Source organism: Calypte anna, chromosome Z (genome assembly GCF_003957555.1).
Source record: "Calypte anna isolate BGI_N300 chromosome Z, bCalAnn1_v1.p, whole genome shotgun sequence".
Classification (NCBI taxonomy): Eukaryota; Metazoa; Chordata; class Aves; order Apodiformes; family Trochilidae; genus Calypte; species Calypte anna.
In genome coordinates, this window is record NC_044274.1 from 20956694 (window position 1) to 20970067 (window position 13374).

Sequence of the window (13374 nt, forward strand, 5' to 3'; positions counted from 1 at the left end):
TTGCTTCAGTGAAAGAAGCTCCAAAGACTTCAGGGGAAAAGATATTATCCCAGTTGCTTCTCATGCCTGAGATAGGTACTGTTTTCTCATTCTAGATGTTTAGAAGCTAAAGGCTTCAGAAATCTGAGATTGTGTGTGCTTTCTTAGCCTTTCATATTTCCATGGTTGCTGTGGAAATCTGCTTCTTCTTTTATATCTTGATATGTTTCTGCCTTAAGTTTTGTTTACTTGAAAGAACTTTTTTGACCTGTGTGTCTCGTCAAGCATTCACTAAGTATTATTCAGTGGTTGCAGCACATACAGGGTATCACTGTGTTCACAGATACCCCATTGTGGTTGGTTGTGTCAACAGAATGTCTTCAGTGAGATCTTGTGAAAAAAAAATACCATGAACCCATTCTTCTTGCTCAGTCACAGGGTTTTCAACAAACTAGTGTAAAACCTGTCCATGGTTCTGTTCCAAGGTTACAAAGCCATTTTAAGAATCTCAAAGGTTGTTTGCTCCCCAGAAGGAAAGTGTATAGCAGCTTTCTGGTAGTGACTCACAGCTGTGTAGATTTCCACAATAACACTTTTCCTGCAAAAATCTTAGTGTCAGCAATGTCTTTAGTGCCCTACAGGTGACTCCCTCTTTCCCGCCTGCTAGACTTAATGGCAATTAGATTTTCTGTGTTCACTGTCTAGCGTCCTAACTACTTAGAGCACTTAAGTGCCCTAGAAACTCTTTCTCCTCCCACATGGTAAACTACACAGCAGTGTCCTCAGAGCTATACTATTCTGCCTCTGGTACAGTAGTGTCAAGTTGGCCTGGTTGAGCTGAGACTAATACAATTTTACAACTATCACTGGAATCCCTGTGGCAGAAAAGCCTCTTACACAGATTTTGTAATCATTTAGAGTGGCAGCATGTGTTACATGACTCTGCAGAGGGAAGTCTTTTTAACTGGCTGTGGACAAAGGTCTTCAGAATGACTAGATGGGTGTGGAGCATTTCAAATGTATGAGGTGTATGAGAAGGAAATTCAGAACCTCCATGGCACAGATGCTGTAAGATCTGAAGGTACAGGAGGGCCTTCTCTTCCTCTGTTTGTCTGTTGCATGCTAAATGAGTGCAAGTAAATACTACCACAAAAATGTAAACAGGTACTTGTGGTAAAGCTACTGAGCAAGTTAGTGCAGGTAATCACTGGATTAGTATTTGGCAAGTGGTACCATTTCCCAAAAACCTGTGAGTGAATGAATAAATAAATAAACAAGCCTCTTTACTATGTGCCTGACAATGATGTGTCACATTGGTGAGCTAAGGATTGGTTTGCCATTTCTTGTATCTTTCATGGGGAGCGAGATCATTTATTCCTATGGAAAGTTCTTATAAAGGTCCATAAATACAAATATCCACATTATTCTGTGGGAAAGAGTTTATCTGAAAGCCAACCTATGTAATTCCCAGCAGCCTTTCATAATTTTCAGATTTCTTGATTAGTTGAGGAGGTCTCTTCTGTTGCTAGGACAGATCTTGGCTATATCTTGATCAGATGTGGAACTCCCTTTTAGGAAGAGATAGCTCAATAAATATATAGAGAAGAAGCAATATAGTTATTTGGCTGCTTGTGCTACCATATAGATTAACTTGAGCTTCTCCTTGGTCAAGGCATCAACACATGCTTTATTTGACATCCTTACGGATTTTTATCATGACCAAAGTATCCTCTTGCTATTCTCAGCTTGTCAGTTTAATCAAATGAAGAACCTAATTCTAGAATAATTCACTGGGGAAACTTCCATATCAAGAAACTAGATATGCTATTGTATTTTGCTCTTGGGTTGAGCCTGTCTACACTGGAACTGCCTTTATGCCCACTAAATGTGCCGAAGGCTCTTGTGATTACTGGTGCTTTTGCAGGCCACCACAGTGAGGGAGATATTTGGAGAAGACTTTCAGAGTTGTCATTCGTTCTGTGTTGTTGGTTTGGGTTTTTTTAGCTCCTTCTGTCCATCACAAGTAACAAGGTTCAGTCCAGAACCCTGTATTTTCCTTGGATTTACTCTGCCTGGGGGAAGCTGAAAAATAAACATGGGTACTGGAAAAAGTGTTAGCCTTCTATTTGAAAAGTGTTAGCCTTCTATTTGAAACTTCTATTAGTTTCAACTTCTAAAAGTTGTTAGCCTCCTGCATCTATACAGGAGATCACCTAGTCTCCTTCCCTTTGAAGAGAATGGGACAGATAATTGCACTCTCAAGTGTTGCTGTTGACAAAGCAACATGTACTCACTTAACAGTCTAAGCAGTTCCAACTTTGTTGCTCAGAGCACACACCTTTATATACTCTTAGCTATCAGCGTGTCGTTATATGATTGGTCAAAAAATTGCCTCCAACAGTTTCATTGGATGACATCAACCAACCACCCCATCTGGCCACTGTGGTTGCCAGCTTCCTAAAGTTGTTCACTGCAAACTTAAGAGTACATGACTTCCTTATCTCAAGAGTATGTGGGGATCTTTTTAGAGTTGATTTCTTCGCTGATCAGTGCCAGGTGACTGACAGACCCACTGCCATTCCCAACAATTCCCCCTTTTTGTATTTGTGCCACAAAAACTACCTGAATAGTTTTCTGCAGGGCCCTTTGTGGCCAACTAAACAAACATAGCAGTATTAACAGGACAACTAAAACAACAAGTCAAAGTAACAACCCTGTTCTTATCAAGGATGTTACCCATCCTCCGGGTCTCCATTGTCCCAACCACTGTTCTAACCCAAAAAATCCACTGTCTTCTTGAATCTTATTTGTTTGCTCAATCAGCTGCTGTATACTTTTATGAATAGAATTAGAATTATCAGTTAAATTCATACAACACATTCCATCAAGATCCTCATACCCATGTCCATGTGCTAATTGCAAAAAATGAATTGCAGCTCTGTTTTGTAGCATAGCATCTCTAATACTGAATCAGTAGCAAGCTCATTCAACACTTTTGCTGTCACATTACTGTTTTTCTAACCAACAAGCTAATCTATTTAATTGTGTCAGAGCTTTAGCTGCAGCTGCTTGTGGTAAAAATAAGCTGGCTGCTGTGACTTCTCCTTTATTCCATAAATCTACATTATCACTACAGTCAGAGGACAATCTCTGACGATGGTGATGTAGTTGAGTATGGTTTAATATCATGGCTACCTTTGGAGTCATCAGGGTGAGTCATCCAAGGGCACAGGGACATCATTAGCGAAGGAAGCCTTGGCCAAGCACAATCACCGCAGATGAGAAAACTTCCAGGGGTCAATGTTCTTGCTGAAAATACATTATTGTGTGTATTGTTATCCGTCATGTTGAACCAAAAAGTATGATTCCGGTAGAAAGGGGATCTAGGTGTGACATCCATAATCCCCATTTCATTTCCCTCCAGGTTATTGCCCCCTGGTGTATAGTTAAAATACAAGCATGCGGGCATCACTAGACTTTCTAACATTTCTGTTTCCTGAGATCAACTGGGGCGACCAGCAACCGGTCATACCAATCGACAAAATTTTTGTAAAATTAATTGCATTTCCACAATCCCTAGGCAAAGACTGATGTAACCTCACATTTGCAGCAAGATTAGTATAATTCATTAATGGAACACCCACTAAACAGGTATGAAATGGATGTTCTGGATTTGCCGTAGAGGCACAGAAGACTGATTCAAACCTTTAGCTAGTGTCACCCTTATGTTCTGACTGTTTAATGGCATCAGCCGATGCGGGCTCTGCAGCATCTCTGTCAGGTTTCTGAGAGCGGGATTGCTGAGAGCAAAGAGCAGGGTGCACCCTGCAGGAACCCATTGGCAGATGGCATCTGTGGAAACATAAACATATCCCCTTCTCCAGGTCATTAGTTGCTGTGGTCCAGCCCATTGGACTGTGATCAGGTCCTTAACAAACACCTGAATACCATTTTTGCATCAAAGAAAAAGAATTGTTGTAATAGAGAAGGAAGGGAAAGGGCAGAATTATCCCTATAAGAGAAAACATTAAGAACATAGTTGCTTTGTCCAGGTGTGACTGGGGTGTTTCCCCAAACATTTCCCCCTTTTTGTTTTTGAAGCTGATGTTTCATTGTGCCATTTGCACGCTCAACTATCGCTTGTCCTTTTGGAGAATGAGGAATGCCTGTAACATGAGTAGCCCCCCACACAACAAAAAACGTTTGCACTCTCTTTGAAACATATGCTAGCCTATTGTCAGTTTTTATCTGTTGTGGAACACTAAGCATAGAGAAGGCCTGTTGAAAGTGCCAAATTACATCTTTTCCAGTCTCTCCCATATGGGCTGTCACTACCGGTACATGGGAATAGGTATCAATAGAGACATGAATGTATTTTTGTCTGCCAAAGTCATCGACATGGGTAATGTCAGTTGGCCAGATTTGTAAAGCCTTCAAGCCTCTTGGATTAGTGCCAAAATATACCAGAACATGAGTTCCCTGACAATCTGGATAAGAGGCTATCATTGAATGGGCCATGGTGTGAAACAAGTCAAATTGTTGCCACAAAGCCTGAAAACTTAGGTGACAAAATTGATGTGATAGCACGGCCAGCTGTTTTGTTTTTGGAACAGGTCCCAGAGCCGCAGCAGAAACAAGGCCATCTGCCCTGGCATTGCCTTCATTATAAAACCCCAGCAGGGCAGTATGACTATGAACATGCATTACAAAATAGGGTTTGGTCCTTTGCTGTATAGTTTTCCATAGTTACCTCGAAGTACCTTGAGGTAACTATGGTTTGTTACCTTGAAGTACCTCGAAGAACAATGGATTGTCTAGTGTGGCCAACGTGACCTTGTCCAGTTGAGAAGCCAAATTTGCTACATACGCAGAATCAGTGACAATATTTACTGTTTGCAGGAATGTCGGAAAGGCAACGGCCATGGCCCACAGTTCCACCACCTGCTGGGAACCTGTCTGATGGACTACCATCATGCCAGACCACAGCTGCTTTACCTGTTTTCCTGGACCCATCTGGGAATACAGTGGGCCCATCAACTTGGTCTGTCTGGCTTAAATTCTTCTGACCAACTGGCACTTAAATTTTAGCCCGGGATGTGTGGGCAGATGTCTTATCATCTGCCCTTGAATATTTGCCATTGCTGCTTGTAGTTCAAACTTACTTGCCATACACGATTCAAAATACCAATTTTGTACAGGCACAACAATTTTCTCCGGATCATGGCCTATCAGTTCCAAGCATCTCTTTCTGGCATTTATGATGACCTCAGCAAGAAGTTTGAACAAATTAGGATCACCTTTTCAGGGACGGGCTGTCAAAAACAGCCATCCCAAAATGTGTAATGGGTTACTCCAATCAGTGTTCCATTGCAGAAGAGCTCCAAATAGTACAGTCTTGTCAATAAAGACAAAGAACTGGACCATTTGTGCTAAATCTATCTGAGACACAAATTTGGTGTGCAAGGCTTTCTCTACATCCTGAAATACCTGTACATCCTCTTTGGTCAGCTTCAGATGGATGGATTGTTAGAATGTTTCAACAGCTCCAACAATGGTTGAAGCTGAGAGTTGGTGAGCCCAAGATAAGGCCGTATCCATTTCTATGATCCCATTAATTAATGAACATCATTTAGCATCTTAATCTCACTGTTAAGTTTCACATAACTTCACATAAGGCTGAGGCATCACTTGCTTATTCGTTACAGTTATTCCCAAATATTTCCAGGGCTCCACCTTCTGCACTTTCTCAGGGGCAATAATTAGACCATATTCTAGCAGAGATTGCATAGCCAAGTTTTCCATCTTACCCAACTGCTCCCTGCTGCTGGCAGCCAGAAAAATGTCATCCATATAATGATACAATACCCATTCAGAAACATTTCCTGTACAGGCAACAATGCTTGGGCTACAAACCACTGACAAATTGTTGGTGACTTTTTCATGCCTTGAGGTAAAACTTTCCACTGATGCCTTTTTGAAGGTTCAGCATAATTTATAATCTATAATTTATAGAAGGCATAGAAAAAGCAAATTTCTCCTTATCTTGCAATGCCAATGAGACTGTAAAAAAACAGTCTTTTAAATCCACCACTAGTATGCCCCATTCCATTGTAGGTGATGGAAGGCCTGGCTGTAATGCCCCATTGCGTTCATAACGTTTACCTGCCATACATCATGCAAAAGTTACCATTTCCCAGATTTCTTTTTTGTGACAAACACGGGAGTATTCTGTGAACTCCAGGATTCGATGTGTCCAGCAGCTATCTGCTCTGACACCAACTCTTCCAGGGCCTTTAGCTTTTCCAGAGGCAGGGGCCACTGATCCACCCACACGGTGTTATCCGTTAACCAGGTCAAAGCAAGTGTGAATCATTGAATGTCCTGCAACCCAATGGCCCCTGTTAAAAATCCGTGGCAATTTTCATTCCCCATTGTGACAGGCAGTTCCTCCCCCAAAGATTTAGTGGGCCTGCCACAAAGGGTCACAAAGGGCCTAATAGTCACCTGCTGACCTTCAGGGTTGGTGATCAGCACAGGCATAGCTGCCATTCCACCCTGAGTGGACCCCCCAGGTCCAACCACTCCCATCCTAGTATTAAGAAAAGACCATGTGGTAGGCCAAAAATGTTATGATATAACGGCCACGTCAGCCCCAGTGTTAAAGAGGCCCGTAAGTTTCACTGTTCATGGTGTATGTCCTCTGGAGATGGTGCAGGTCATCTGTGGTCTCAACAGGGCAACAGCCTGTGACCAGAACACTTGCAGTGGACCTGTTGATCCAAATCCTCTGTCATGCCATTCTTGCAGTACTGTTTTGGGTACACAACTCAAGAAATGTACAAGTTGAGCAATTCACATGCCCGTAGGAATAGTGACAAGATGATAGGGAGTGGAAACTATAGCACATATTTGTATAGTGTAACTCCCACATGTACAATCAACTCACTCAAGGTGTTACTGGGTCTTCCAGTTAATAATGCACTCAGTCCTCATCCTACAGGACCTTTGGCATCCAAAGGTACTTTAACGATGTCTTTTGTTTTAATAGTTACTGTGTTGGCACTGAATACATCCATACCTTCTGATCCACTGGTTTTCCCTGTGAGGCATTTGCAGAGGCTTAAGTCATCTGAATCGCCCCCATAAAGAGGTTGTTGTAGGGCATTTGCATCCCGCGTGCCCCGTTGCGCTCTCCTTACCATTTCCCTGGAGTGGTTTGCCATTAGCATGAAATATAGATCGACGCTGTTTTGTGAAGTGTACCAGCTTCCCACAATGATTGCAGGTTACCTCCGTGAAATTAACATTAGATTCTTGTGTCTTGTTTTTCGATTTGGTAGGGCAATTAGCTTTAACATGATCTTCTTGCCCACACTCAAAGCATTTTGGGGCAGGTTTAACGTTCAAGGCTGTAGCTAATTCATGTGACACAGTGCCAACTTAAGAGCAAGCAGCAACCATGTCAGGAACAGTGGGATAACCAGGTAAGGCTTCAATTATTTTCTGGCAATCCTCATTAGCATTATCCTTTGCCAACTGCTTACATAGAATCTGATGCAAATTATCATCATCTACTTGTTTTTCTAAGGCAGTGGTGATTTTTTCCACAAATTGTAGAAGCATCTCTCTGGGCCCTGCTTAATAGTTGCTTAATTGTCACATATCTTGGGCATGGTGCTGCTAGCTTCATTGTTTATATTAATGCTGACATTCCAATTTGCTGGCAGTGCTCTAGCAGCATTGGTGCCATTGTGCCTGTGGAGTGGAAAACACATTGCCAGAGCCCACAAGAGCATCCACTCCAGCACCCTGCCTCGAATCTCCCTGCGGTAACTGCATATTCTCCAATGCCACCCTCTCAGCAAGTTGCCTTCATGTTGAATTGAACACCATGAACTGAATAGGTTGGTATAAAATCTGAGTGAGGTGTGTAATATCATAAGGGTATAACAAATTGGTATTAATTACCCGTATCAACTTCATCACCTCTGGCAAAACATTTGCAAACCCTGAACCACCTTCCAGGCAAACAGGTTATGATCATCCTGCAACCCCAAACACAGTACTGCTTTCAATATGGGTTACACCATTGGCTCACGTAACTGTGGATCAAGAGGATTCTGACAAAGGAGACACACTTTTTCAACTGAGTCCCAGTCCTTCACCTTGGCCGCCTTTTTCTTAACCTTGTCCCAGGAGCATTTTGGATGCCACAGTTTAACAGTTACATCCACTGGGGGTAAGGTCCAGGGGGCTGCTAAATTTTTATTAGCCTTCAATCGACAGGCAGCCCCTCCGGTCTGCCCTATCAGCTGGTGAACCGTTATCCTTCCTTCCTCATTTTCATCCTCACTCTCAGGTAGTGGGGGATAAAGATGGGTAACAGTAGGATGAAGGCCCATACTCCCCCTCCATTGCAGGAGGAGCAGAGGATGCAACAGGCCCATTTTCCTCAGCAATACAATTGCTGAGCAGGAGTCTTGTAGGGTAGGATATTATTCAGATAGTCTTTTGGCATTTTCCAGGCTATTGCAGCCTTTCTCTGCTCAGCAGGTGATGAGTATTCTTGCTGTTTCACCGACTTCACTGCCACTTGGTGACTTGGTTCAGCCAAGAGCTTCAACACCTCTATTTTTTCCTTTATCATCCCCATTTCACAGTCCCCATCAGAGTCGTATCCCTCAATCTTAGTGGCTCTACCGTGTTTTTCTCCATCTTAGTGACTGTACCTTCTCTCTCTTTGTTCTTTTTGTCCTGTTCTGCCTTCCATTCTTTCAAGGTTTCACTTAGCAGTTGCCGTGTAACAGCCAGTTCAGCCATAGCTTTTGATCCCTTAGATATTTCATCCCACAATCTCTCCCCAACTTCTTGCCATGCACTAACACTAAATGCAGTGGCAGGCATTGCTTCAAATCCTTGCTTTTTGCTCCAAAGGAGTATCCATCTCAGCCCATAGTCACTAGTCTTAACACCCTTTTGACCGAGCAGGGCTTTCCATGTGGACAGAATTTAACTAAAGAAGAGGACTTAATATTGTCCACATTGACCATATTGTTCCCGGTGGCTCACCTTGTTACGTGTCAGATTTTAGATCCGGACCAGGCAGATTCCCACTGCTCTCCGCTACACCGGGCTCCGTCTCCGCCGCACGTCGTGCAGCGGCCACTTTTGCTGCTGTGTCATGTCGAGGTCACCAGATGTCGCCGATGAGACGGACAAAGCAACAACGTAATCACTTAACGGTCAAAGCAATTCCCAAGTATTGAATCAGAGCACACACCTCTATATACTCTTAGCTGTCAGTGTGTCATTATACAATTGGTCAAAAAGTTGCCGCAAACAGTTTCATTGGATGACATCCACCAGCCGCCCCATCCGGCCACCGTGGCTGCCAGCTCCCTAAAGTTGTTGACTGCAAATTTAAAATTATGTGACTTCCTCATCTCAAGGGTGTGCAGGAATCTCGTCAGGGTCAATTTCTTCACTGATCAGTGCCAGCTAACTGACAAACCTACTGCCATTGCCAACACTAAAGTGTTTTGACTTGGGGCTGCTTTTTGTTTTTTTTATCCCAGACAAACTTCAAGCAAAGGCTGGTTCCATGACTTACTTTAACTGTATTTTAAATCTGTTGGGTTGCTCCTTAAAGATTATTTTGCTTTCTTTCAAAATGCTTTTCTTCAATCTAATTTAAGTTAAAATGAAATCACAATATGAGGCCAGCGAAGCTGGCCTTATCCTGTAACTTTAGGTGATGTAGAAGTAGTCACCAGAGTCTCGGGGTGGGAATGTTTGGAGGCCGGCTTGGAACAATTCATGGTTGCTTATAACTAGACTTATTAAAGATCATCATCATCTGTGCATTTGTGTTCCTCAGTAATCTTCCAGTCATCTTAATTATCCTATCTACAGCATCAGTCTAAAGGAGATGTCACTGCTTAGCAGTGTGGGTGGACCAAAAGCCGAAGGGCAGTATTACCCTCTATTACCCCCCGACAAAGGGAAAGTAAAAGGGGAAAAGACTAGAGGCTGGAAATTTAAAAAAAAAAATAAAAGAAACAGATTTACTAGCATGGGGAAAAAGCAATAACATTAAGGAATAACGAACAAAAATACAAATATATAGATATATATATATATAACCCGATCTCAGTGCTGGCAGCAATAGGTGCCTGAGGGCCCCCTGTGGCAGGGCCAAATCAAGAGAGGGTTCCACAGTTCTTGCCAGCACCCAATGGATGTGGACTCTGAAGAGCAATGGCAAGCTGGGCGTACAGGAGCACAGGGAACAGCATTGAACAAGGAGTGGGCAAAAGAGAGGAGTGGTTACCAGTCTGTGTGACCTATATGGGCAGAAAAATGGCAGGTAACAGACCCCTTTGTGTCCCACCCCTCTCAGAGTCTGAAAGCCCTCCTTCTTTAGTTCCTAGTTCTCAGACTGACAGGGGTGGCAGGAGTAACAAGTAAGACAGAAAGCCACATGCTGCTTTGAAGTCACTTTAGGATTGGAAAGGGTATATGGGTTGAGAACACTCTTAAAAATGCTGCTGACTCTTGTTTTGTGAGAGCATTTACTGAGTTTAATATGAAAAGGTCATTAGTGAAGACCCTGACCTATTATGCTCTTTCTTTAGTTGACAGAAGTAGTAATACCGTAGTATGATCACTGGTCCTGTTAAGGGGAAAACTACTTGCTTCCTTCACCTAAGTATCTGTGAGATATGTCCAGGTAGCTGAGGCAAGCATTATGTGCAATTTCTGTAGTGATTGTTTTACTTCATAATGATACTTGACCATGTTTTGAGAAAAAGCATACTAACTGCAAGTGATTAGAATATGGGCACTGTAATCAATGCATGAAGTCCTTTTTCTAGGATTCCAATGGTTTTATAATGTAACTTATTTGCAGGGACTCCTTGTTCAGAGAGAAAAATCATTGTTATGGCCTTAATAATATCTGAATATATCTGGAACTGTATATATATATATATATATATATATATATGTAGAATAAGCAGCCAGTCAAATTCCAGCACTTGAACTCCTGTCTTTTTGACTTGAACTCCTGCATTGTTGAAGTCAATGACAAGAAATCCAGATGATGAAAAAATTAGAGGTTTGTTTGCCCTACAAGAGTTGACGTGTTTTGACTACTCCACATCTAGGAGAGGAGACATGATATAATTTAATTTGAGTAACAGATATTTGATTGGGCTTTGGATTGGGGGTTTTTTTCTTGAGCTTTTTTTTTTTTATTATTTCCCATGGGTAAAACAGTCTGGCTGTGAAGGATCTGCAGTTGGAATGACTATCTGCATACTAGTCTAAGATAGCTGAGCAATATTTTTCAAATCTTTTGACATATCAGCTAAAAAAGAGGTAACATAGTGGAGAGGGTGAGAGAGAGGCAGCCAATTTGAACCCTCGTGTATTTGAGAATGACTAATTGTTGGTATATTGTCTTGGTTTGCAAAAGAATTGATTTGTATTTTGTTTGTGTTTTTTTAATAGGTGATGCGGATGACACTGTCAACACTTAATTGGCGACGGCGGGAAATGGTGAGGTGGCTGGTAACATGTGCAACAGAAGTAGGTATGTTCTGAGATGCTTTTATTGTTAGCTAATCTTAGAGGGCTTGACCTTGCTTGGCAACAGCAAAATTCTACAAATGTCTCCTACTTTATGTTCATCTATAAAATACCTTTGGTATTCATCATTATGGCAATGATGAATGCTTTTTTTAGGCATAAAGACAATAGAGGGTTTTTTTTTTCCTGTGCAAGGTGGAGTGTGCATAAGCTATGGGAAATACCGTATATTTCCCCATGTTCCTTATAATGATGGGTTTGGTTTTGAGGCAACAGCAGAGGAAAGGCTTGTGGTCATAGGCTTTTGCACTCTGCTCAGACTTTTTTTGCTCTGAAAGATAGGTGAGGCTCTGAAAGGCAGGTGAGAAAGCTTTCTGGTCAGTTTTTGGGAAGCAGAACTAGAAAAAAGGTGAAGGAAACGTTGAGGATACCTCCCACTGTGTGGCAGACGGAATCTCATGAAAGGGTTGTCATTGTTAGAGGGGGTTTTTTTTAGCCCCATCCAAGCTTAGAGTGTAACGTAACTTGTGTGTGACTGTCATGTGCAGGTTTCTTGTATATACTGTAAAGCAAACCCAATAGCAATGCACCCACTGTTAACCATGTAAGGTGAAAATAAGATGGAAGCAGGATCAGCCTTAGAGAGCACAGCAGTGAAAGAACAGTGGTCTCAGAGGATGTTACTCATTTATGGATTTTGCCATAGATTTTCTGTGTGTCTTGGTGAGGCATCCCTTAGCTTCTGTATTCCAGTTTACTGTATATATTCTAAAATATATTTATATTTCTGGAAAGCATGTTTCCCTACTGTATTCTATTTTCATACATCGAAGTTGCATTGTGTTGCTTAGGCACTTCTTGAATTTTAGAACTTCAGGGTATTTTTGCTGCTTGTTCTCTGGATTGGCTTATTCTTTGCTTCATGTTTAACTGGGAAATTAATGTTTTCAGTAGCATGGGAAAACACAGCTTTCCTTGGTATGCCCTCATCCAGAAAGTGGTTTGTGTCTGCAAATTTTCAAGCAATACTCTTGCTTTATTGCTGTTATATTTTTGCTAAGATAATTATTGCTGAGGCTATCTTACATATATTAGTGCCTGGGTATTAATTCATGCAGTTGTGTATTGTCAAATAAAATACAGGTTTTAATACTGCTTTAAATTAGTTTACATATTATAATAAAAATAACCCTTAGAGAAACTATAATGTCACACAAAGTACTCTTGAGTCTTAATCAAGTTGGTAAAGCAAGGAATCATGCTTTCTTTAAATGAAGATCTGTTAATAATAATCTGTTATTATTATTTCTTTAAATGAAGATCTGTTATTATTAACAGATATTATTATATCTGTTATATATGCTGAATTGTTGCACATGACTGAAGGGGTACACTGAAAGAATAAGTCCTACACAGAAAATGAGGACCTCTGGGTGTGGTTTAGGTGGGATCACAGATGTATGTAAACTGCTTACAGCAGTAACAAGGTACTCATGTTGGCTATAAGGTTGAATCTGTTTCTCCCTTCCTCCCCTTGCCACACACGTACGCTTCAGGGATAAAGTGATACTAAGGAAGGTACCTCTTTTGGATAATATCCAGTAGTTCATATTGCTCGGAGCATTTCCTTAATAAGGATCTTGATATTCAGGTGTATAAGAATTTGATACAAGATGTATTTGGAAAGGGTGTTGGGAGGAGATGAGGGTTAGGATTTTGTCTTTCTTTTTTCTTTTTTTCTTTTTTTTTTTCCTTTTTTTTTTTCTTTTTTTTTTTTTTTGGTCCAGTGTGCCATGGTGTTTTTTT

The 13374-nt window shown here is 41.4% G+C and overlaps 1 protein-coding gene across 4 annotated transcripts in view; it reads left to right on the forward strand.

Annotated features, from left to right (window-relative positions):
* The window catches only part of ZSWIM6 (zinc finger SWIM-type containing 6), a 120668-nt gene that overhangs the window by 104247 nt on the left and 3047 nt on the right, over nucleotides 1–13374 (forward strand). For all 4 annotated transcript variants that reach the window (XM_030467540.1, XM_030467537.1, XM_030467538.1 and 1 more), the window contains one exon: nucleotides 11491–11572. In XM_030467540.1, the coding sequence (XP_030323400.1) occupies nucleotides 11491–11572 (82 nt within the window). The remainder of the gene's footprint in view (nucleotides 1–11490; nucleotides 11573–13374) is intronic.